Source organism: Rattus norvegicus, chromosome 4, assembly GCF_021556685.1.
Source record: "Rattus norvegicus strain SHRSP/BbbUtx chromosome 4, alternate assembly SHRSP_T2T, whole genome shotgun sequence".
NCBI classification, from domain to species: domain Eukaryota; kingdom Metazoa; phylum Chordata; class Mammalia; order Rodentia; family Muridae; genus Rattus; species Rattus norvegicus.
The window spans coordinates 184,113,425-184,136,641 of record NC_141537.1 but is presented as its reverse complement, the minus strand read 5'-3'; the positions used below and the strand labels follow the sequence as shown (position 1 = coordinate 184,136,641).

Below are 23,217 nucleotides of genomic sequence, written 5' to 3'. Positions count from 1 at the left end.
TTGTTTGTTTTGTTTTGTTTTTTTGAGACAAGGTCTTACTGTATAACCTTGACTATCTTGAGATTGTGCTCAGTTTATAGAATTGACAGAGACTCACCTGACTCTGCCTCCTAAGTGCAGACTTTTTTATTGATAGATCTCCAGTGGACAAATATTTTTCAACTAAGGTTGTTAAATATAACCAATAATTAAAAAAAATATATGCCAGGCATGATAGTACATACCTTTAATCCCAGCACTTAGGAGTCAGTGGCAGATGGATTTCTAAGTTTGAGGCCAGCTTGGTTTATAGAACAAGTTCCAGAATAGCCAGGGCTACACAGAGAAACCCCATCTTTAATAATAATAATAATAATAATAATAATAATAATAATAATAATAATTTATATTATTATTATTTTAAAAATTATGTCTTTTTTAGTTCCAGTTATTAATTGATTATTAATTATTTGTTGTAGGTGAAAATTTTGACCAGAGTCCTTTGAGAAGAACATTCAAATCCAAAGTTCTGGCCCACTATCCTCAGAACATAGAATGGAACCCTTTTGATCAAGACGCAGTGAACATGGTATATATTTTTCTTTTTCTTTCTACTTTTTTAGCATTGCTTTTAGTTTATTACAATATAAATGATAAAAGTCTGTATTGCTTAATTCAGTTAATCCTTTTAGTTATATGAGAGAGTATTTTTAAGATTCCGGTTTTTAGTATGAACATGTGTCTGGCTTTTGTATGCTGCAAACGTGTAAGTGCCCACAAAGACCAGAATGGGCCTCAGATCCCCTGGAGCTGGAGCCAGAGGGGGTTGAGAACCACTTAACATGGGTGTTGGGAACAAAATTCAGGTCCTTTGGAAGTACATCAAGTGTTCTTAAACACAAAGCCATTTCTCCACAGAATCCTAGAAATATAATATTGCCTGTCTTACAGACGGGGAATTGAGTCTCTGAGAAGATACTCAGATTTCCCACAGCCGTCATCACAGTGTCTTACTTGTTATCAATACACAACAGAACCTCAAGTCCATTTTATTTCCTATTCATCTGTGTTTGGGTTTGACGTTTTATAAACAGTGACAACCACTTCGATTGAGGGAAGCAGAATAATACGTTTCTGTATATCAAGGGATAATGTATACTGGGCTTATATTCTATCATTTTCACAGGAACTGTTTGTTTGCTTACATGTATTTGGGCTCAGTTATGTGGAGATAAAGGACTTGTAAGAGTTGATTTCTTTCTACCATGTAGTGGTAGCTGAAACTTAGTCTCTCAGGTGTTATGATCACCAGACCTGGGGAGAGAGGAGAAGAGCCTAAATGCATCAATTTCCTAGAAATTTGTTTATTAAAGCATTCGAATCATTGTAATGTTACCCAGTAGCAATTAAAATTTCTCTGGGCAGCAAGCAGGATAACTCAATAGTTAATTGATTACATGAGTTTGATTCTCAAATCCCTCTGTTGAAGGAGAAAACCAACTCCTGAAAGTTGTCCTCTCTTCAAAGCACATACACCTACTTAACCAATACCCCACACACCATATATATATGCACACCAACAGGATCAATAAATCTTTAAGTAAATGTCTCCTTTGAGACTTGTGGGGAGGAAGAAGGTAGTTGTTTGGTTGGTTGGTTGGTTGGTTGGTTGGTTGGTTGGTAGGTTGGTTGGTTGGTTGGTTGTTCGGTAGGTAGGTAGGTTGGTTGGTTGGTTGGTTGGTTGGTTGGTTGGTTGTTCGGTAGGTTGGTTGGTTGGTTGGTTGGTTGGTTGGTTGTTCAGTAGGTTGGTTGGTTGGTTGGTTGGTAGGTTGGTTGGTTGGTAGGTTGGTTGGTTGGTTGGTTGGTTGGTTGGTTGGTTAGTTGGTAGGTTGGTTGGTTGGTAGGTTGGTTGGTTGGTAGGTTGTTGGTTGGTTGGTTGTTCGGTAGGTAGGTAGGTTGGTTGGTTGGTTGGTTGGTTGGTTGGTAGGTTGGTTGGTTGGTTGTTCAGTAGGTAGGTTGGTTGGTTGGTAGCTTGGTTGGTTGGTAGGTTGGTTGGTTGGTTGGTTGGTTAGTTGGTAGGTTGGTTGGTTGGTTGGTTGGTTGTTCAGTAGGTAGGTTGGTTGGTTGGTAGGTTGGTTGGTTGGTTGGTAGGTTGGTTGGTTGGTAGGTTGGTTGGTTGGTTGGTAGATTGGTTGGTTGGTTGGTTGGTTGGTTGACTGGTTGGTTGGTTGGTTGGTTTTTCTTTCAGTGTTCTATGAAGTATTCTGCTTGGTAGTACTTTAGACCTTCATCACCTCTATAACAAACATAATTCAAGAGACCCAACATGAGCAGATAAGAGATTAGAGAGATGAACACAGAAACTACCGATGGCATGTTGAGATCTGTTATAGATGTAGTTCTTGAGAATTTCAAAGGTAGAATCAAAAACATAACAGATTCCATTGTGGCCTGATAGTAAGGAAAGGAAGTTATTTGCTAGATGCCTGCTAGATACTTCAGGGATGTTGTTTTCAGATATGCATTGTCTTAGGCTGTTACTGCTGTGAAGAGATACAATGACTATGGCAACTCTTAGGAAGGAAAACATTTAATTGGAGCTGGCCTACAGTTTATAAGTTTAGCCCATTATTGTCATGTTGTGAAGCATGGCAGTATACAGGTCTGCATAGTGCTGGAGATGGAGCTGAGAGTTCTACATCTTGATTCCCAGGCAGCAAGGAAAGACCGTGTTCTGTACTGGGTATAGCTTGAGCATAGGAGACCTCAAAGCTTGTTCCTACAGTTACACACTTTCTCTAACAAGGCCTTATCTCCTAATAGTGCCACTCCCTATGGGCCAAGCATTCAAACACATGAGTTTGTGGGGGTCATATCTATTCAAGCCACCATATACATTATGATGGTTAATCTCTCATTGTCAACTTACCTGGATTTAGAATAACCTATGAGACAAACCAGCCTGGTCTACAGAGCAGGTTCCAGGATAGCCAGGACTATACAAAGAAACCCTGTCTCAAACAAACAAACAAACAAACAAACAAACAAACACACACTTTGGACTTCATTAGGAATAAAATAGGTGTTTTTCAGCAAGTTGTAGTAAATGTAATTATTCTATTTTGTATGTCTAAAGTAAAAGGTTTTTTGTTTGTTTGTTTTTTGGTTTGGTTGTTTTGCCGGGTTGGGAGCAGGGTGAAACAAGAGTTTCTCTATGTAGCCCTGGCTTTCCTGTAACTCACTATATAGATCAAGCTAATCTCAAATTCAGAGAGATCTACTTGCTTCTACCTACTGAGTGCTGGGATTAGAGGAGTGCACAACCATGCCAGGCTAAATAAAACATAAATTTTATTTCAGGTAATTTCGAGTACAATAACAATTATAAAGTTCTTTGTAATCTGCAAATTTATTGGGTTTTTTTTTCTTGTTTGGTGGATTGGTTTTGTTTTTTAAAAAATGATCTCATTGAGTCCCAGGCTGGCTTTAGTTTATTACAGAGACAAAGATGGCCTTTAACTTCTATTGTTGGTGGGGTTTTTTTTTTTTCTTCTACCTCCTGGACACTGAGCGGGGCAGGATATGAATACAGGTGGTTGTGAGAGGTCTAATTTTTGATGTCTGATTGAAGTGTCCTCTGCAAAAACAGTAAATGCCCTTGATCTTTGAGCCATCTCTCTAGCCCTCAGATTTTTCAAACTGTTATTCAGAGATGTAAAGATCAAAAACTACATGGCATTGAAAAGAGCCAGGACAATTCTGCTTAACAGACAATTTTACACAGGAACAAAGCACATCCATGCACTTTAAGTTCTCAGAGACAGCAGTTCCTATCTCCTTATGGATGAGGAGAGACACCTCCTCTCACCATGTTCCCTAGGATCCCAGCCACAGGAGCTGCGCTTCTGGGGCCCCTGAAATAGCATTCACACTGGGGTACAGGTAAAGTAGTCGAGTAGGCAAGGTTTATTTTGCCCATCACCATCTTCCTCAGCTCGACTTTCAGTGTGAAACTCTGCTCAGCCCTGGCCACTGTCACCACCATTGAGTGAGAGAGTGTGTATGGGTGTGCTCATGCATTTGCGTACGGCTCGTAGGAGTTGGGTCTCTTCTTCCACTTTTGTATGTGTTCCAGGGATCAGAGGAAACTCAGGCCACTAAGTGTGCATGGCAAACACTTCTTACTAGCTAAGCTATCTTGCAGCATGATAGCATGCTCGTAATCTTATCACTGGGGAGACTGAGGCAAGAAGATCAGGAAATCAAGGTCATCTTTAGCTGTGTGGTAAATGTATTACTCTTCATGGCTTATAAGGGTCTTGAGTTGCAGCTGAGGGTCTCATGCATGCTAGAGGGGCACTCTACCCACTGAACTGTACCCCAGCCCTGGTTTGGTTATTTCCAGAGTCTCACTTTATAGACCAGACTAGCCTTAGACTCTCAGTGATGATCCTGCTTTAGCTACCTGGGTGTGAACTGTCATTCCTGGCTAGCATTCAGAGATTTGGCATTAAAATTAGTTTAGGGGCTAAAGAGATGGGTTAGCAGTTAAGAGCACTTGATACTCTTGTAGAGGACCCAAGTTCAATTGTATACATTTTGTAGCTTGTAACTATTTTTAACTCTAGTTCCAGGGGGATCTGGTCCCTCTTTAACTCCTCAAGCACCAAGAACAGACATGGTAAACATATGTACATGCAGATAGAACATTCATGCATCATAAATATATTAAATAAACAATAAATAAATAGATTAATTTTTATTTTAAGATGAGTTAATGTCTTTCAATACAGTAGGAGTAGGTGAGATTCTGATTTAATCATCAGTGTAGGAGACTGCTTACTTCCCTAACATTGCAGTTCTTGTTGCACTGTCATTGACTTCTCTGAGTCAGTATGTCCAAAACTGAACTCACATTTCTACCTATTAATCATGTTCAACGACTGGTACAGCCATCTAACTTATTGCCTAAACCAAAATACAATATGTCTTCCTTAAAAATTTAACTTTCTTACCTCTTCTGTATATAATCAGTTGTCTGTTTCTCTGTTTCTATACACTATCTTGGTCCAAGACCATCAAGATTGTCTTACTTGGGTTTATTAATTGCTGTCTAATTGGCTTCTGCTCTTGTCTATTCTGTTCTCCTATTAGCTTCTGCTTCTGTTGATACTTCTCTTCGTTTGACTCTCTTTCCCATAGTAAATTACTATTATTATTTACAAAAGATTTATTATATGTCCAGTGAGATAGTTCAGCAGATAAAGGCACTTGCCACCAAACAGTTTAATTCCAAACAGTCCTCAGAACCTGAATTGCAGAAGAATAGAATCAATTCCCAAAAATTATCCTTGGACCTGTGCACATACACAGTGGCACGTGTGCTCCTTCATGTATACATACATACATACATACATACATACATACATACATACATACATACATACATATACATACCTACATGTTTTTAAAGTATTTATTAACGTGTATATCTGTGTGAGTATGTGAGTGCCAGTGCCTGTGGTGTCCAGAGAAGTAGGATCCCCTGGTTATAAGCAATTGTGAGCTTCTTGACAGGGGTACTGGGAACCAAACTCTGACCTCTGTAAGAATACTATTAATGACTTAATGACTAAGCCATTTCTCCAGCAGAGGACTTGGGTTCAATTCCCAGCACCCACATGGCAGCTCATACCTGTCTGTAACTCTATTTCTAGAAGACATAACAAAATAGCAATATACATAAAATAAAAATACATTAAAACAATAATTCTTATTGGTTCTTAAGCATTCATTTTAAATTGGGTATTCTTAGAGAAGGTGTTCTTTTAAACCACATTCTTAACAGGTTCCTCATTATGCTATGACTTTTTATAATACCTGTTTCAGTTGCAGTTAAATAATTACATAGTTAGGATTCAAATCTATATCTCTTTGTTATAATGTAGGCATCACAAGGGACAAAAATAGTTTCACTTAGAGGCCTACCCACCACCACATGGCACAGCCTGCAGTACCACAATAATGAGCAAGTATGTGGGAGAGAAATGGTAGAGAAGGAAAAGTGGAACGGTTTATGCTCTGTGAAGAGAGTCGGAACTGGAAGTGTAAAAGTGGTGAGGAACAGCCTGATGGGCGTAGCCTGCATTGCCACCTGAGGCCATGGTGATGTCCCATGGTGATGTTGCTTCTGAGGGTCATGTCTGGGTCTATGGCTCTGCAGCAGCAAGAGCCTGTGAGGAAGCCCTGGTCTGGGCTGCAGCCTGGGGCTCTGTTGATGTCTAAATGCTGCAGAGAGCTGGCCCCTCCTCCCTCTGGCTGCAGCATTCCAGTGAGCTGGCCCCACCCCTCATTGGTACATTGCTGGAGAGCTGGCCCTGGTGGTGTGGGTATAGGAGAACCAGTCTGCTCTTTGCTGGCTGCCACAGGCAGGAGAGCTGGCTCTGGTGGCAGGCTGACCAGCTCAGCCACCAGCCAGTCCCAGATCTAGGGCTTTGAGTTGGCCCACCCCAACATCTTCCCCATCTATGACCTGCTGGAATGTGTGGGCCAGTCCTGCAGATCCAAAGCTGCAGGTTCTCCATGACACATGGTAACAACAGGATATCCAAGAGGAGTCCTGGTGAGATCGGGTATTAATAGTGTAACAGAATTCAGAGGCCTGGAACCAGACCAATGATTCAGTGCAAAAGCCACAGCTTCCACACCAAGATTTTTTTAAATTATTTTTTTTATTGTATTTTTTGTTTTCTTTTGTGGGAGGAGACTGCAAGGGCAGAGGATAGATACGGAAAGACAAGGAGATAAGTGGGATTGAGGTGCATGATGTGAAATTCATGAAGAATCAATAAAAAGTTAAAAAAAAAAGTTTCTCTTATTCCTCCCTACAACCTTAGCTTAACACATAGAAGTAGAATTCAAACACTGACTGAGTGAGGTGATGCTGTCTGCTTGTAACGCTTCTCTCCCCTGTCTCTGTCTTTAGGTGCTGCCTAGTACAAAACCACATCTGCAGCTACATAATTGAATGATCTCTGCTTGCTCCTGGAGCATCTTGAGCGTACCCCATGGCAGCTTAGTTTATGTCCGTCTTTCCTACTAGACTATGAAATCTCTTAAGGAAAGAATTATTCTCATATTTCTCTAAGTCTGATGCACAATACACAGGATAAAATAATAGTTTACTAAAGAAAGGAAGGAGGGAAGAAGGTAGGAGAGCAAAGTGAGCTATTCCATTGGGTTTTCTGAATAATTTTTCTTACATTGACTAATAAGAAGGAGGATATGGGATGTTAGAATTATAGAATATGGAAAAGTGACTTGCTAAAACTCAAGCCAAAATTATAATCCCAGCATTTGAGAAATGCAGGTGGTAGGGTTCATTATGACCCTCATCTACTAACCTGGGCTACGTGAAACGCTCAAGAATCCAGCCAAATTAATTAATTTTATGAAATTGTAGCCAAGGTGCCTGGAAGGAGAGATAGTTAAGGACACTTGTTATTAGTAACTAACAATATCGTGGGCTAACAAGAGACTTGAGCCATGGTAAGCAAATTGTGGTTTATGTCTCAGGTTTTCTGAGAGAGATGTTTTGTTTCCTGGTATTTTATATAATTCTGACTTTGAAAAGTCACATCTTATTTTCTGGGGTTTTTTTGTTTGTTTGTTTTTTTGTTTTTTGGGTTTTTTTTGTTTGTTTGTTTTTCCGGAGCTGGGGACCGAACCCAGGGCCTTGCGCTTGCTAGGCAAGCGCTCTACCACTGAGCCAAATCCCCAACCACATCTTATTTTCTCATTCACAATTCCCAGAATATAAATACACATCTTGTCCTTTAAATTTGTAGAAAAGCGTGTAAGAAAAATTCTTACATCTGTCATCTGTAGCATAGGAAGTCTTTCTTCACTTGAATATAACTTCTGGCAAGCTTTTCCTGTAAATGTTTGAATGTGTTCTCAAGAAAGTTACAAACCCTTAACTGAGGATTTGGCCACTTTTCAAAAACACTGTGAGCTTTGATTCTCTGGCTTAGATATTAGGAAAGCCTGTCAATAAAATTAAGTCTTCAGCATACATAGTGACATAATCTTAGCACTTGGAACATGGAAGCAGGAGGATCAGGAATTCAAGTTCATCCTTGGCTGGCTATGCAGAGTTCATGACCAGACAGGAATACATGAGACCCTGTCAACAAAACGAACAGGAACAACAACAAACCATGAAAATAAAAAGTTAATTTAAGTTAAATTTAACTTTTTAAACAATAGTGCCTTTGCATGTTACTCCATTTCCATGTTGCCCAGTTGATATGAAAAGAGAAGGTCTGGGGAGGGAAGACGTGTCTCAGCAGTTAAGGGCACCCACTGCTCTCGGAAAAGATCCAGGCTCAGCTCCCCGCAGCTGACAACTGTAACTCCTGCCTTCAGGGATCTGGCACTCTTTAGATTCTTTTGGGCACCAGGCAGGTGCATGGTGTACATACATATATACACGCAAAACACTCATTCACATCAGATAAAAATAAATCCTTTTATAAAAAAAGAGCCAGGCATAGTAACACGGGCCTTTAATGCCAGCACTTGGGGAAGCATAAACAGGAGGATTAGTAAATCAAGACCATCTTTGGACACATAAGTAGCCTGGCTACACATGACTGTGTTTAAAACTAGTAAGTAAGCAAGATAGCTTGCATAAGAATCTGTGATTGGGGCGGATTGTCATGTCTGCTCCAGTCAGCACTGGATTGGTTCACAGCCTGGTGCTCACGGGTCTGTCTCCTAGGCTGGGCTTGTGGCTAGGACTGCTAACGCTGTGCTGTCTCCTCATTTGGTCTTCCATGCAACATGACAGTTTCAAGTCAGCTAGGGCTTTTTGTTTTTCATCAGTGAAAAACATTCAATTTCAGATTAAAATTATAAAGACCTATCATTTTGGCTTATTGTTTTAGAAAATGGAAGACATATGCGTACGTTTTCTAAAGGAATAGAATGTTTTCCCTTGTGCTTGCTTCAGCAGCACATGTACTAAAATTGGAACGGTACAGAGAAGATTAGCGCATGGCCCCTGCGCAAGGATGACGCGCAGATTCTGAAGTGTACCATATTTTTTATCCAGCTGTATTTGCCATCTCCTTTTCTTTTTGCTTGCTAAATGCCTAATAAACTCACTAATTCCAAGGCAAAATAAAAATTTTTCTCCTCCCAAATATTTATGACAATATTTGTAATCTTTTTAGTTTTTAACTCAGGTTTCAAGAACATTTACAAACAATTGTTTTGGTGGTGGTGTCTCAACAAAAAGCCTCTCCATTTATAATGTCAAATCTACTTTTGCAAAAAAAAAAATTACATACACTGTATTTTTATTAGTCAGTAGGCTGCTAGTGTATCTTGGGAGAGATCAGATGGTGCTGGGGAAGGGGAATAGAAGTTTGCTTCCCATTCCTGTGTGCATGCAACAAGCCATACGACATCAGTTACTCCGGCTTGTACTCAGCTGTGCTTTGGCCGGCTGAAGATCTGTTTAATGGGTTTGGAGCTTTGGTGAATATTTGAGCTTAGTGAAGGATTTGAGTTTCTCAGATGAGAGAGCTCCCATTTGTCGGGCTCCTGTTACCTTCCAGAACACCAGTACACTTCTAATCGGCCATGTAATTAGCAGCTGTCCTCTCCTGAAGATGCTAGTATTGTTTCTGTTAAGTTCAAACTTACCTGCCAGACCCGAGAACTATGACATCAAACCGAGCCACAATATGAATTTCAAATTTTGTTGGACCACCAGAAGAAGTAAGTTCTCTACTCACAAGTTTTAATCTGGAAATTCTTACATGTTTGGTTGCTGTTGCCAGAATGTAGAAAGATCTTCCCAGATTTGGAGCAAGTGTATGATCACGAACATGATCAAAAGCTGTTGTCAGAGTTTCAGCTTCGCACATTTCTTGGGGCTTTTACTGTTCTAAAAACTCTGAACCTTGGCTGTTGCATTTGGACGACTGTTATCACTTCTCATAGCTATCATGGGGTTGGAAGTATTCCAAGAAATACAGCCACAGCTCAACTTACATGAGATCTCATTCTACAGAGACCACTGACTGAGATTCACAACATCTGGTGCCTCACATTTTCTTACTGTACCATCTGTCTGCTGAACAGGTTGCTACATCAGACCCACATGCTTGGGAGCAAATGTCACGTCAGTAATGCATGTTCTGATGTCTACTAGAGTTGTCCTCCTCACCCAGTGATTCTGTCCTCATAGTTTATCATCTGATTTTCCTGCTGTTTCTTTCCATAGAGCAACAGAAGAACAAGAAGCCCAAACCTGTCCAAATTCAGAATGAGCCTATGTCAGACACCATACAGATTAACTATGTGCAATCCAACTAGCAGTCCAGTGCCAGTCTTCTCCTTAACTTTTATCTCAGAACCACCTCCCTGAGGGCACTGGGCATTTGTTAGGCAATATTAAACCTTGACATTCTGGTTGCTTGCTGGAGCAGGTGGCCATGAGGCCCCCGTGGGAACTGGAAGACACTCGATAGATGATGCCGTTGCCGTTTATTGTGATGCTGTGGGTGCTACCCGTTTCCTTATTTGTTGCTTCAAAACTTCAGGACATGTGACCAGTGAGAGGGATGGAGCTGCCTTTTTTGGCCTCATCAGCTCTGTCATTTGTCACTGCTGTTGAATTTTATTACAGGGATGATCAAATATTGCCTGCTGTACAAATGGATATAACCATTCTTAGGCTTATCTGTGTTTTACACTGTGTGGTGGAGTTGAGTCAGTGGGACGTACTGGGTGACCCAGAGAATCAATTATCTGACTCTAGGAAGTTTGCCACACGGTGAAATAGCCATTCTCAGCAGCCAATCTGGATTCAAGGAGAGGGATGGACTTAATTTCTTACTGTGGGAGCATGACAAGATTCTTAGAGTATACGGAACCTGAAGTATTATTGGATCCATTATAAAAATATAATCTGCCAAAAAGTGAACCTTATTTCTTCCTTTTAAAAGGCCTGTGGCATAATTTAAAATACCTTGTTCTAAACTTCTATTTTAAGAAATAAAAAGTTTTTCATTTTCAGAGTTTAATTTTCTAGGATAAAGGAGAATATTTGTTCAAAATGGCAGAAATAATGTCAGCATCTGCAGGACCCCCTCAGACCAAAGTATAGCTTTTAATAAGAGATTTTTGGGGTTGGGGATTTAGCTCAGTGGTAGAGCGCTTGCCTAGCAGGAGCAAGGCCCTAGCAAGGCCCTGGGTTCGGTCCCCAGCTCCGAAAAAAAAAAAAAAAAAAAAGAAAAAAAAAAAGAAAAAGAAGAGATTTTTACTCACACCAACCTAGAATCATTGATTTTTGTCCTTAGAAAAGAGTTTCATGATTGACTTATATGAAGTTGGAATATATTAAGAAAAAAAATCTTTTTAGGATTTATTTTATGTATGTGAGTACACCGTAGCTGTCTTCAGACACACCAGAAGAGGGCATCGGATCTCACTCATTACAGAGCCACCATGTGGTTGCTGGGAATTGAACTCAGGACCTCAGGAAGAGCAGTCTGTGCTCTTAACCGCTGAGCCGTCTCTCCAGCTCCCAGAAAATTTTAACATAGAGATGCTCTCAGGGAAAGAGTAAAATAAACCCAGGTATGCCCGTGGACTTTTCAAGGGAGAATTATACTGTCTTTAAAATAGACACATATTGGGGGAAGAAAATCAAGATGGAGATGACAGAACAGGATGATCCAGATCCAGGTGGACTAAGTCAATTTTATCTTGTCTAGGTGGGCGGTTTATATCTTTATTAATTGACAGTGAAATTGCTGTGTGGGTATATTGTGGATTGAGAATTTAACATATAAATCTGATTGATTAAAAAAAAATAGACACACGTTGCTGGGTGTGGTGGTGTACACCTTTAATTCAAGTACTCAGAAGCAGAGCCAGTCAGATCTCGGACTCTAAGGTCAGCATGGTCTACATGGTCTACTTCCTAGGACAGCCAGCGCTACACAGTGAGATTCTATCTTACAAAAACAAATAAAAAATAAAATAAAGCCAAGTGTACATGTTTGGCATCATGAAATATCACAAAGCGTTGCCAAGGAACTTACGAATGAGATCGTAAAGTGATCCCTGTGATAGGATTGGTAGCATTGCAGCTTGACAAAGCAAAACCACCCTCGATCACACACGTACTGCAGAGGACGATGATTTTAAAATTATTTTATGTTTATGGGTGTTTTGCCTGCATTTATGTCTGCACCACATTGCTGCCTGGTAATCACCTGGAACCGGTGGAGGTTGTGAGCTATCATGTAGGTAATGGAAATCTAATCCTCCTACCCTGAAGAGCAAGCCATTGCTTCTAAGTGCTGAACCATCGCTCCAGCCCCATATGCTGGAATTCCTGATTTTCACAGGACAGAGACTCCAACCAGACTCTGCAGTGTGAGGCCTTTTTTCTCTTCTCATGTCCTCTTAATTTTCTGTCCTTCTGTCCTGCATAGGATAACTGTTGTTTTTATTTCCATTAACTTCTTTTTTTTTACCAGTCAAAAGAGCCTTCACCTGTTTTTCCTGAAACACTGTCATAATCACTATAAAAATTGTACTTACGGGGTTGGGGATTTAGCTCAGTGGTAGAGTGCTTGCCTAGGAAGCGCAAGGCCCTGGGTTCGGTCCCCAGCTCCGGGGAAAAAAAAAAGAACCAAAAAAAAAAAAATAGTACTTACGGTTGATGTGGTGGCACACACTTTTTTAAATCTTTTTTAAAAAGATTGATTGATTGATTGATTGATTGATTGATTGATGTACATTGTAGCTGTCTTCAGACACGCCAGATAAGGGCATCAGATCTCATTACAGATTGTTGTGAGCCACCATGTGGTTGCTAGGATTTGAACTCAGGACCTCTGGAAGAGGAGTCGGTGCTCTTAACCGCTGATCCATCTCTCCAGACCCCCCTTTTTAACCTTTTATTAGGTCTTTGTGAGTTTCACATTACGCATCCCCATCTGAATCATCTCCCTCATATCTGCCCTTTACCTTTGTAGGCTCCCTCCCCCAAATAGCACACAAACACAAAGGGAGCCTAGAAAACATCTCTGTGGATGCTGTAGTATGTCACAGCGTGGCCCACAGTATATCCCTCTGACCACACATCTTCACTTGCAAATGTTCATTGCAGTGAGTCATTGGCCTAGTATAAGGTCTCTGGCTTCTAGATTAATGGAATCCACCATTTATACTGGATTCTCACTGGGACCCTTCCCTGTTATCCTGTTGTGAGGTCACAGAGATCCTGCAGCTTTGGATCAGCAGGACTGGCCCTTCAGGCGTTCTGACTGTTTACAGACTTTGGGGTGTGCCAGCTCAGAGCTCTAGATCTGCGCCTGGATGATAGCTAAGCTAATCAGTGTGCCAGCTCTCCCTTACTGAACCACCAGGCCAGCTTTCCAGCACTCCTCTGCTAGGCCTGCAACTGGTGAGGGAGGGGCAGGGCCAGCTCTCCCAACTGCTGCAGGTGGTAAAGGGGCATTTGCCTCCATACCCACACCATCTCAAGGCAGACAGGAGGTAAGGCCAGCTCTTCTGAACTCTTTCCTCAGGCTGCCTCACCCTCACCCACACCCCCAGGGACAGCTCTGCTGGTAGCACACATCATGAAGCCCAGTACTCCAGAGGCAGAGGTAGGTGGATCTCTGAGTTCCAGGCCCTCCTTTTCTACATAGGGAGTCCACACCAGCCAGGGATTTATACTTTGTCTCAAATATTTGTAAAGTGTCTCAGCATATTCTGTCTTCATTAAATTTTTATTAATTTATTGTTTGTATGCAAATCAATTCTCTTTTTACTATGTGGGTCCCAGGACTTAATGAAGGTTGTAAGGCTTACAGTTGAAGGCAAGCACTATAGCCTGCTGAGCCAAATTGGCCTCACATCTATTTCTTTTGAGAATATTTTGTCTACATGTAACTGAAGAGCTTATACTATATATATATATTGGTTTGAACTTATGTGTGTACTGTATTCTGATGCTTCCCCCCCATTTCTCCATAGCTCTGCATGCCTAAAGGGCTGTCGTTCAGGACACAGGCTGACAATAAAGACCCTCAGTTCCACTCATTTATAATTACCCGGGAAGATGGTTCTCGCACCTACGGTTTTGTGCTCACCTTTTATGAAGAAGTTACAAGTAAGCAGATCTGCACAGCCATGCAGACACTGTACCAGATGCATAACGCCGAGCAGTACAGCAGTGTGTATGCTTCATCCTCCTGCAGTATGGACTCACTGGCCAGTAGTATTGATGAGGGAGATGCGACCTCCCTTTTGAAACTCCAGCGGTACAACTCTTACGACATCAACAGAGACACCCTGTATGTTTCAAAGAGTATATGCTTGATCACACCTCTCCCTTTCATGCAAGCCTGCAGGAAGTTCCTCCTTCAACTTCACAAGGCAGTCACCTCACAGCAGCCACCACCCTTGCCCCTCGAGAGCTACATCCATAATATTCTCTATGAGGTACCCCTGCCACCTCCTGGGAGGTCACTGAAATTTTATGGTGTTTATGAACCTGTCATCTGCCAGAGGCCTGGGCCCAATGAACTCCCTCTTTCTGACTACCCTCTTCGAGAGGCCTGTGAACTCCTGGGATTAGAGAACCTAGTGCAAGTATTTACCTGCGTTCTTTTGGAGATGCAGATCCTTCTCTACTCACAAGGTAGGTGTTCTTTGTTTTCTGAAAGCAAGTACTTTTGTCCTGAATTACTTTGTTTCATTACAGAGTCAAAGAATGATATGCAGTCTCTTCTGTTTTACATATAAGGAGTGGGCTTGGATGGGATGGAACATTGTAGTTATAGTTTGTTTCTCTTTGAAGTGTCTGTGGCTGCCAGAAGGGATCAAAAGTGTTATGTTGACCAGTTTGAATGTATTTATTTTTTAATGAAAACAACCCTTTTCCAGTACATATAATCATCATTAGATACATTGAGACTTGTTACTGTAAGTGACTAATGAACTTTTTGTTCTTTACAAATTGATAACGTGTCACATGAAAATTCAAGTGGCATTTGAAAGGAATAAGTGAAATGTTTACTCTGGAACTAAAGGCACACAACTTTGGACCTCTGCTTGTAGGGGCATTTCATGGGTAGAAAGAGGAGAAGTGCAGGTAGAGAACAGATAAGGCTGCCCCAGTCTAGCAGCAGATCTGCTAATATTGTGGATCACTGTGTTTTTAACCTCCAGTCCCACATGGTACTATCATCATCACATATTCCCAATGTTGATTTATAAGATACTAACAAGTTAAATTTTGATGCAATAATATGTTTTTGATATTGAGCCTAGACTCGGATACCTGTTTCCATCTGCAGATGAATTTATGTAAGAAAGAGAGATGTCATGTCATAACAGATACTGAATTGTAGGCCGCGTGCATTGTTGAAGCTTTGGAAAATACTATGGCATTTGGATTAGTGTTTTGCTAGCTTGTGTTTAGGCTGACAGTCTCTACTGCTGCTGTCAGCTTTTTTTTTTTTTTCTCACTTTTCTTTTTATTTTTCTATTTTAAATTATAAGTGAAACTGAGCCAAGCAGGCTATATTTATGCTTCCCCATCTTGTGTGTGTGTTGACAGCCCTTCGTGAGGTTTCTCAGTTTATCCTACATAATGGCTTTGATAATGTGTTCCAATGTTGTTTTGTTGTTATTGGGGAGTTCTCTAATGGCTTACCTAAGTTCTTTATTTTGCTTTTGCTCTCATTGTCTTAGTGCTCATCAGTACCTGCGCTCATCAGTACCTGCGTACTGCCTGCTTATAGCTGAAAACCGTAGTAAGCCTGTCCTGCCTGATTATTCTTTTCCCTGGAGAGAAGATGGGACTGGAGAAGTGTATGATATCAGCCCTCAGTGTCAGATTTTAGGATTAGAAATGTTTAAACAGGATGGAGAAATTTATCAGTGGCTAAGAGCGCTTGTTCTTGCTTTTCTTGCAGAGGACCTGGTTTTGGTTCTCAGCACGCATGTTGCAGGTCAAACTGCCCATAACTCTAGTTCCAGGAGATCTCGGACCCTCTTTTGATCTCCAGGGTCGCTAGGCACACACATGGAGCACAGATACACATGCAAGCAAAACCCTCATACACATAAAAGAAAATAACTTTTCTTTTGTCCTACTTAGCCCCAAGGAAGGGGAATGGAGGGGTAAGGTGGGGAGTGGGAGGAAGCACCCTCTTAGAGGCAAAGGGGAGGGGAAAGGGTGTGAAGGACTCTTGGAGGATAGACTGGAAAGAGGGGCAACATTTGGAATATAAATAAAACAATTAAAATAAATATTTTTTTAAAAAGAAAATAATTTAAAAAAATGTTTAGCCAATATTGATTTTTGAAGTCATAAAAGCCATAGTTTCAATTTTCTGATTAACTTATTAACTATAACTGCCGTAGGTGAGAGACTTAATTTTCAGGAGTGTTGTCCCTCATCTCTCTGGGGATGTCTTTGCCACCCACCCATGATTAATTGTGAAAGTTAAATGAGAAGACCTGTATAGAATTCTTAGATGGAAACTGAGGCACGGGTGTGCTAAGTAATCATAGCACAAGTAAGTAATGTGGCACTTCCAAAAATGGGGCCTATATCAGTCTCTCTTCTCCATATAACCAAGCCATGTTGGCAACTGTACTGGATCTACACATAATCTTTCCTTACCCATCTCGATACTTACTAAATTACTTACTCATTCTTCAGCTATATGATAAAGGCATCATACTAAGTATTTGTAGAATATGAAATAAGACCCGGTGAGAGAGAGAACCAACCGCCTGGTCAGGTGGGTACTCCTGAGGCTGCAGAGCGGAAGAGACCACCAACACTGCTCACCCCTGCCCACATCTCTGGCCCAAGAGGAAACTGTATAAGGCCTCTGGGCTCCCGTGGGGGAGGGCCCAGGAGCAGCAGGACACCTGCCAGAGACACCGCCGGAACCTGAAAGAAACAGACCGAATAAACAGTTCTCTGCACCCAAATCCCGTGGGAGGGAGAGCTAAACCTTCAGAGAGGCAGACAAGCCTGGGAAACCAGAAGAGACTGCTCCCTGCACACACATCTCGGACGCCAGAGGAAAAAGCCAAAGACCATCTGGAACCCTGGTGCACTGAAGCTCCCGGAAGGGGCGGCACAGGTCTTCCTGGTTGCTGCCGCTGCAGAGAGCCCCTGGGCAGCACCCCACGAGCGAACCTGAGCCTCGGGACCACAGGTAAGACCAAATTTTCTGCTGCAAGAAAGCTGCCTGGTGAGCTTGGGACACACGGAAGCAGAATTTCTCTAGGACCGGGCACGTTCTGTGTTTACCGGAAGTCCCACACCCGCGGATCCCGGCCCGCAGCAGCTCTCTGCTCCCAGACCCGGTGAGAGAGAGACCCAACCGCCTGGTCAGGTGGGCACTCCTGAGGCTGCAGAGCAGAAGAGACCACCAACACTGCTCACCCCTGCCCACATCTCTGGCCCAAGAGGAAACTGTATAAGGCCTCTGGGCTCCCGTGGGGGAGGGCCCAGGAGCGGCAGGACCCCTGCCAGAGACACCGCCGGAACCTGAAAGAAACAGACCGAATAAACAGTTCTCTGCACCCAAATCCCGTGGGAGGGAGAGCTAAACCTTCAGAGAGGCAGACAAGCCTGGGAAACCAGAAGAGACTGCTCCCTGCACACACATCTCGGACGCCAGAGGAAAAAGCCAAAGACCATCTGGAACCCTGGTGCACTGAAGCTCCCAGAAGGGGCGGCACAGGTCTTTCTGGTTGCTGCCGCTGCAGAGAGCCCCTGGGCAGCACCCCATGAGCAAACCTGAGCCTCGGGACCACAGGTAAGACCAAATTTTCTGCTGCAAGAAAGCTGCCTGGTGAACTCAAGACACAGGCCCACAGGAACAGCTGAAGACCTGTAGAGAGGAAAAACTACACACCCGAAAGCAGAACACTCTGTCCCCATAACTGACTGAAAGAGAGGAAAACAGGTCTACAGCACTCCTGACACACAGGCTTATAGGACAGTCTAGCCACTGTCAGAAATAGCAGAACAAAGTAACACTAGAGATAATCTGATGGCGAGAGGCAAGCGCAGGAACCCAAGCAACAGAAACCAAGACTACATGCCATCATCGGAGCCCAATTCTCCCACCAAAACAAACATGGAATATCCAAACACACCAGAAAAGCAAGATCTAGTTTCAAAATCATATTTGATCATGATGCTGGAGGACTTCAAGAAAGACATGAACACACTTAGGGAAGCACAGGAAAACATTAATAAACAAGTAAAAGCCTACAGAGAGGAATCGCAAAAATCCCTGAAAGAATTCCAGGAAAACACAATCAAACAGTTGAAGGAATTAAAAATGGAAATAGAAGCAATCAAGAAAGAACACATGGAAACAACCCTGGATATAGAAAACCAAAAGAAGAGACAAGGAGCTGTAGATACAAGCTTCACCAACAGAATACAAGAGATGGAAGAGAGAATCTCAGGAGCAGAAGATTCCATAGAAATCATTGACTCAACTGTCAAGGATAATGTAAAGCGGAAAAAGCTACTGGGCCAAAACATACAGGAAATCCAGGACTCAATGAGAAGATCAAACCTAAGGATAATAGGTATAGAAGAGAGTGAAGACTCCCAGCTCAAAGGACCAGTAAATATCTTCAACAAAATCATAGAAGAAAAATTCCCTAACCTAAAAAAAGAGATACCCATAGACATACAAGAAGCCTACAGAACTCCAAATAGATTGGACCAGAAAAGAAACACCTCCCGTCACATAATTGTCAAAACACCAAACGCACAAAATAAAGAAAGAATATTAAAAGCAGTAAGGGAAAAAGGTCAAGTAACATATAAAGGGAGACCTATCAGAATCACACCAGACTTCTCGCCAGAAACTATGAAGGCCAGAAGATCCTGGACTGATGTTATACAGACCCTAAGAGAACACAAATGCCAGCCCAGGTTACTGTATCCAGCAAAACTCTCAATTAACATTGATGGAGAAACCAAGATATTCCATGACAAAACCAAATTTACACAATATCTTTCTACAAATCCAGCACTACAAAGGATAATAAATGGTAAAGCCCAACATAAGGAGGCAAGCTATACCCTAGAAGAAGCAAGAAACTAATCGTCTTGGCAACAAAACAAAGAGAATGAAAGCACACAAACATAACCTCACATCCAAATATGAATATAACGGGAAGCAATAATCACTATTCCTTAATATCTCTCAATATCAATGGCCTCAACTCCCCAATAAAAAGACATAGATTAACAAACTGGATACGCAACGAGGACCCTGCTTTCTGCTGCCTACAGGAAACACACCTCAGAGACAAAGACAGACACTACCTCAGAGTGAAAGGCTGGAAAACAACTTTCCAAGCAAATGGTCAGAAGAAGCAAGCTGGAGTAGCCATTCTAATATCAAATAAAATCAATTTCCAACTAAAAGTCATCAAAAAAGATAAGGAAGGACACTTCATATTCATCAAAGGAAAAATCCACCAAGATGAACTCTCAATCCTAAATATCTATGCCCCAAATACAAGGGCACCTACATACGTAAAAGAAACCTTACTAAAGCTCAAAACACACATTGCACCTCACACAATAATAGTGGGAGATTTCAACACCCCACTCTCATCAATGGACAGATCATGGAAACAGAAATTAAACAGTGATGTAGACAGACTAAGAGAAGTCATGAGCCAAATGGACTTAACGGATATTTATAGAACATTCTATCCTAAAGCAAAAGGATATACCTTCTTCTCAGCTCCTCATGGTACTTTCTCCAAAATTGACCATATAATTGGTCAAAAAACGGGCCTCAACAGGTACAGAAAGATAGAAATAATCCCATGCGTGCTATCGGACCACCACGGCCTAAAACTGGTCTTCAATAACAATAAGGGAAGAATGCCCACATATACGTGGAAATTGAACAATGCTCTACTCAATGATAACCTGGTCAAGGAAGAAATAAAGAAAGAAATTAAAAACTTTTTAGAATTTAATGAAAATGAAGATACAACATACTCAAACTTATGGGACACAATGAAAGCTGTGCTAAGAGGAAAACTCATAGCGCTAAGTGCCTGCAGAAAGAAACAGGAAAGAGCATATGTCAGCAGCTTGACAGCACACCTAAAAGCTCTAGAACAAAAAGAAGCAAATACACCCAGGAGGAGTAGAAGGCAGGAAATAATCAAACTCAGAGCTGAAATCAACCAAGTAGAAACAAAAAGGGCCATAGAAAGAATCAACAGAACCAAAAGTTGGTTCTTTGAGAAAATCAACAAGATAGATAAACCCTTAGCCAGACTAACGAGAGGACACAGAGAGTGTGTCCAAATTAACAAAATCAGAAATGAAAAGGGAGACATAACTACAGATTCGGAGGAAATTCAAAAAATCATCAGATCTTACTATAAAAACCTATATTCAACAAAATTTGAAAATCTTCAGGAAATGGACTATCGAAGTTAAATCAGGAACAGATAAACCAGTTAAACAACCCCATAACTCCTAAGGAAATAGAAGCAGTCATTAAAGGTCTCCCAACCAAAAAGAGCCCAGGTCCAGACGGGTTTAGTGCAGAATTCTATCAAACCTTCATAGAAGACCTCATACCAATATTATCCAAACTATTCCACAAAATTGAAACAGATGGAGCACTACCGAATTCCTTCTACGAAGCCACAATTACTCTTATACCTAAACCACACAAAGACACAACAAAGAAAGAGAACTTCAGACCAATTTCCCTTATGAATATCAACGCAAAAATACTCAATAAAATTCTGGCAAACCGAATTCAAGAGCACATCAAAACAATCATCCACCATGATCAAGTAGGCTTCATCCCAGGCATGCAGGGATGGTTTAATATACGGAAAACCATCAACGTGATCCATTATATAAACAAACTGAAAGAACAGAACCACATGATCATTTCATTAGATGCTGAGAAAGCATTTGACAAAATTCAACACCCCTTCATGATAAAAGTCCTGGAAAGAATAGGAATTCAAGGCCCATACCTAAACATAGTAAAAGCCATATACAGCAAACCAGTTGCTAACATTAAACTAAATGGAGAGAAACTTGAAGCAATCCCACTAAAATCAGGGACTAGACAAGGCTGCCCACTCTCTCCCTACTTATTCAATATAGTTCTTGAAGTTCTAGCCAGAGCAATCAGACAACAAAAGGAGATCAAAGGGATACAGATTGGAAAAGAAGAGGTCAAAATATCACTATTTGCAGATGACATGATAGTATATTTAAGTGATCCTAAAAGTTCCACCAGAGAACTACTAAAGCTGATAAACAACTTCAGCAAAGTGGCTGGGTATAAAATTAACTCAAATAAATCAGTTGCCTTCCTCTGTACAAAAGAGAAACAAGCCGAGAAAGAAATTAGGGAAACGACACCCTTCATAATAGACCCAAATAATATAAAGTACCTCGGTGTGACTTTAACCAAGCAAGTAAAAGATCTGTACAATAAGAACTTCAAGACACTGAGGAAAGAAATTGAAGAAGACCTCAGAAGATGGAAAGATCTCCCATGCTCATGGATTGGCAGGATTAATATAGTAAAAATGGCCATTTTACCAAAAGCAATCTACAGATTCAATGCAATCCCCATCAAAATACCAATCCAATTCTTCAAAGAGTTAGACAGAACAATTTGCAAATTCATCTGGAATAACAAAAAACCCAGGATAGCTAAAGCTATCCTCAACAATAAAAGGACTTCAGGGGGAATCACTATCCCTGAACTCAAGCAGTATTACAGAGCAATAGTGATAAAAACTGCATGGTATTGGTACAGAGACAGACAGATAGACCAATGGAATAGAATTGAAGACCCAGAAATGAACCCACCCACCTATGGTCACTTGATTTTTGACAAAGGAGCCAAAACCATCCAATGGAAAAAAGATAGCATTTTCAGCAAATGGTGCTGGTTCAACTGGAGGGCAACATGTAGAAGAATGCAGATCGATCCATGCCTATCACCCTGTACAAAGCTTAAGTCCAAGTGGATCAAGGACCTCCACATCAAACCAGACACACTCAAACTAATAGAAGAAAAACTAGGGAAGCATCTGGAACACATGGGCACTGGAAAAAATTTCCTGAACAAAACACCAATGGCTTATGCTCTAAGATCAAGAATCGACAAATGGGATCTCATAAAACTGCAAAGCTTCTGTAAGGCAAAGGACACTGTGGTTAGGACAAAACGGCAACCAACAGATTGGGAAAAGATCTTTACCAATCCTACAACAGATAGAGGCCTTATATCCAAAATATACAAAGAACTCAAGAAGTTAGACCGCAGGGAAACAAATAACCCTATTAAAAAATGGGGTTCAGAGCTAAACAAAGAATTCACAGCTGAGGAATGCCGAATGGCTGAGAAACACCTAAAGAAATGTTCAACATCTTTAGTCATAAGGGAAATGCAAATCAAAACAACCCTGAGATTTCACCTCACACCAGTGCGATTGGCTAAGATCAAAAACTCAGGTGACAGCAGATGCTGGCGAGGATGTGGAGAAAGAGGAACACTCCTCCATTGTTGGTGGGATTGCAGACTGGTAAAACCATTCTGGAAATCAGTCTGGAGGTTCCTCAGAAAATTGGACATTGAACTGCCTGAGGATCCAGCTATACCTCTCTTGGGCATATACCCAAAAGATGCCTCAACATATAAAAGAGACACGTGCTCCACTATGTTCATCGCAGCCTTATTTATAATAGCCAGAAAATGGAAAGAACCCAGATGCCCTTCAACAGAGGAATGGATACAGAAAATGTGGTACATCTACACAATGGAATATTACTCAGCTATCAAAAACAACGAGTTTATGAAATTTGTAGGCAAATGGTTGGAACTGGAAAATATCATCCTGAGTGAGCTAACCCAATCACAGAAAGACATACATGGTATGCACTCATTGATAAGTGGCTATTAGCCCAAATGCTTGAATTACCCTAGATCCCTAGTACAAACGAAACTCAAGACGGATGATCAAAATGTGAATGCTTCACTCCTTCTTTAAATGAGGAAAAAGAATACCCTTGGCAGGGAAGGGAGAGGCAAAGATTAAAACAGAGACTGAAGGAACACCCATTCAGAGCCTGCCCCACATGTGGCC

At 41.3% G+C, this 23,217-nt stretch overlaps 1 protein-coding gene, 1 non-coding gene and 1 pseudogene across 6 annotated transcripts in view; 2 read left to right on the top strand and 1 right to left on the bottom strand.

The window, feature by feature from the left end:
• The window catches only part of Dennd5b (DENN domain containing 5B), a 132,650-nt gene that overhangs the window by 25,119 nt on the left and 84,314 nt on the right, over window positions 1–23,217 (top strand). For 4 of the 5 annotated variants that reach the window (NM_001431961.1, NM_001431960.1, XM_087655435.1 and 1 more), the window contains 2 exon segments: window positions 459–568; window positions 14,047–14,713. In NM_001431961.1, coding sequence (NP_001418890.1) covers window positions 459–568; window positions 14,047–14,713 — 777 coding nt within the window. 5 annotated transcript variants of the gene reach the window in all.
• On the top strand, window positions 8,980–9,087 carry LOC120102575 (U6 spliceosomal RNA). The gene has a single exon (XR_015687416.1). It is a non-coding gene; the product is annotated as a U6 spliceosomal RNA (small nuclear RNA).
• Seh1l-ps1 (SEH1-like nucleoporin, pseudogene 1) lies at window positions 9,472–12,579 on the bottom strand (annotated as a pseudogene).